At 38.2% G+C, this 2,016-nt stretch overlaps 1 protein-coding gene across 1 annotated transcript; it reads left to right on the forward strand.

Moving 5' to 3' along the window:
• Positions 1-332: 332 nt before the first annotated feature.
• LOC106944193 (butyrophilin subfamily 3 member A2-like) lies at positions 333-1,476 on the forward strand (the record flags this gene model as incomplete). Its single annotated transcript, XM_015027413.1, has 4 exons — positions 333-711; positions 792-1,076; positions 1,160-1,258; positions 1,368-1,476. Coding segments are annotated over 4 exons (872 nt in total), but the record flags the coding sequence as incomplete, so codon positions are not given.
• Positions 1,477-2,016: the final 540 nt, after the last annotated feature.

The following is a 2,016-nucleotide window of genomic DNA, read 5'->3' on the forward strand; positions in this document are numbered from 1 at the left end:
ATAACTGAATCACAACTTTATAATAAAGTGGTGTGTTTTTATAAACATAATAACATAAAAATAATTACTGAAAAAAATCATGGTCTTTTGGAATCAACAGTATAGAAAAATGCAGCTCAAACAGCAAATAAATCAGTTCCCAATGTTTACCGTGCATTGAGGTGCAACTATCATTATTTATTGTTTGGGAAAATGATTAAATATAAAGCAGTTGGTGTACTGAAAGACTTCAGACTTGAAATCAATGGAACATTTTACTTTGAAACACTTAACATACTTAATCTAATACCAGAACAAAATGAAAAGATGACTCAAATTATGATTTTCTTTTCTTTTCAGTTTCAGAGACTTTCACAGTTTCAGTAAAGTCTCCTGTCTCAGTCCAGCGAGGTCATACAGCCATCTTACCCTGCTGGCTCACTTCCTCTCAGAGTGCAAAAGATATGGAGGTACACTGGTATCAAGGGAGTGATCAGTCTGGTACTCTAGTCCTGCTTTATAAGGCAAGAGCTTTCGACTATTCATCCCAGAAAGCTTCGTTCGCTGGCCGAGTCTCATTTGGCTTAAAGGAAGAAACGTCAGGTGGATTAAAGGCAGGTGATGTCAGCCTGAAACTGGAAAACGTCACAATTGAAGATGCAGGAAAATATACATGCTTTGTCAGCAGCTCTGATGATTCTGACAGTGCATCTATTAGTCTGAGTGTGACAGGTGAGAACCATGAAACAGAACGAGAACAAAACCAAACAGAATGATGTCCACATCAAATGATCATCTTCTTCTTATTCCAGAAACTGGACACCAACCTCTCCTGTCAGCAGTGATGAAAGACCATAACAAAGTTAATCTGAGCTGCCAATCTGACGGCTGGCATCCAAAGCCTGAGCTGAGCTGGTCAGACGGCAAAACAGCTCTCACACCTGCTGATGTGATGTTTAGCAAAAACTCTGCTGGTTTTTATTCAGTCCATAGTTGGGTTCTGGTCTCCAGTTCTTCTGAGGTCTCCTGCTCTGTTGGGCTCTTCAATGAAGCACCAAAGGAGACCAGAATGCGTCTGGAAAATTCATTAGAAGAAGGTTTGTGGTTTCACCCTCAAGTTTCTTTTATTAGTCTTTTATGAGTAGTATGTTTATTAGAACAATATTTGCTTTTTATTCAGAGTCGGGATCGTCCTCAGCTGGATGGGTGGCCTTTGGGATACTTCTGGTTGTATTAGCTGCTTTCGGAGCCTTGTACTTCCTGTACTTCAGGAAGAAAGGTAAATGTTTGATCCAAATCAGAGAGGATGTATAATTGAAATTTAAAGAATGCTGACATAGTAATGACTATTAATTTCAAACCTTATACTATATATGTTTTTATTTCAGCTAACAAGTCCAAATCAGGAAATGACACAACTGATGGTAAAGAAATCATGCAGACACAAAACGTCATTGGTTTTCCATTAAAGGGACAATCACGTAGTTTTATTTTGTTGTTTTCAGATTTAAGTACAAATGCAACAAAATGTACATGTTAAAACTGAGCAAAAACCTCATAGGATTATCACAACTGTTCATTTCTAAGGATGTTTAAATAAGACAGTAAGGACGTGTCAAATCCCTTGTAAAAGTGTTTTCACCCGTTGTAGTGACTTGTTGTTAATCAAAGAAAACAAAACGAACCCAAGAATCTGGGGCTCTGCTGACTGACAGGTGTTGATTCATTGGATCTTCTAGATCCAATGAATCAACACCTGTGGTTCTATGATTGTAGAGCATTTATTGATCTGGCGCTTTCCAACAAAATGCGACTTTTCAGCGTTGCACACTTCCAATGTTAACGTAGTACAGCCAAATGATTCACAAAATTGTCGCAAAGCAACGATCAACATCAGACAACAGTGAAAATGACGATGACGGTTAAAAACTGTGTTTCCACCGCAAACATCACACCTGCAGAGAGTTTACCTGTCAGGCCATTTAAACATATAATCCCACCCACTGTCATTTTCAGGTATTACACCAAACAAACAAA

The sequence above is a fragment of the Poecilia latipinna genome, unplaced genomic scaffold (genome assembly GCF_001443285.1).
Source record: "Poecilia latipinna isolate Pla-1442-1.1 unplaced genomic scaffold, P_latipinna-1.0 Scaffold7320, whole genome shotgun sequence".
NCBI classification, from domain to species: Eukaryota; Metazoa; Chordata; class Actinopteri; order Cyprinodontiformes; family Poeciliidae; genus Poecilia; species Poecilia latipinna.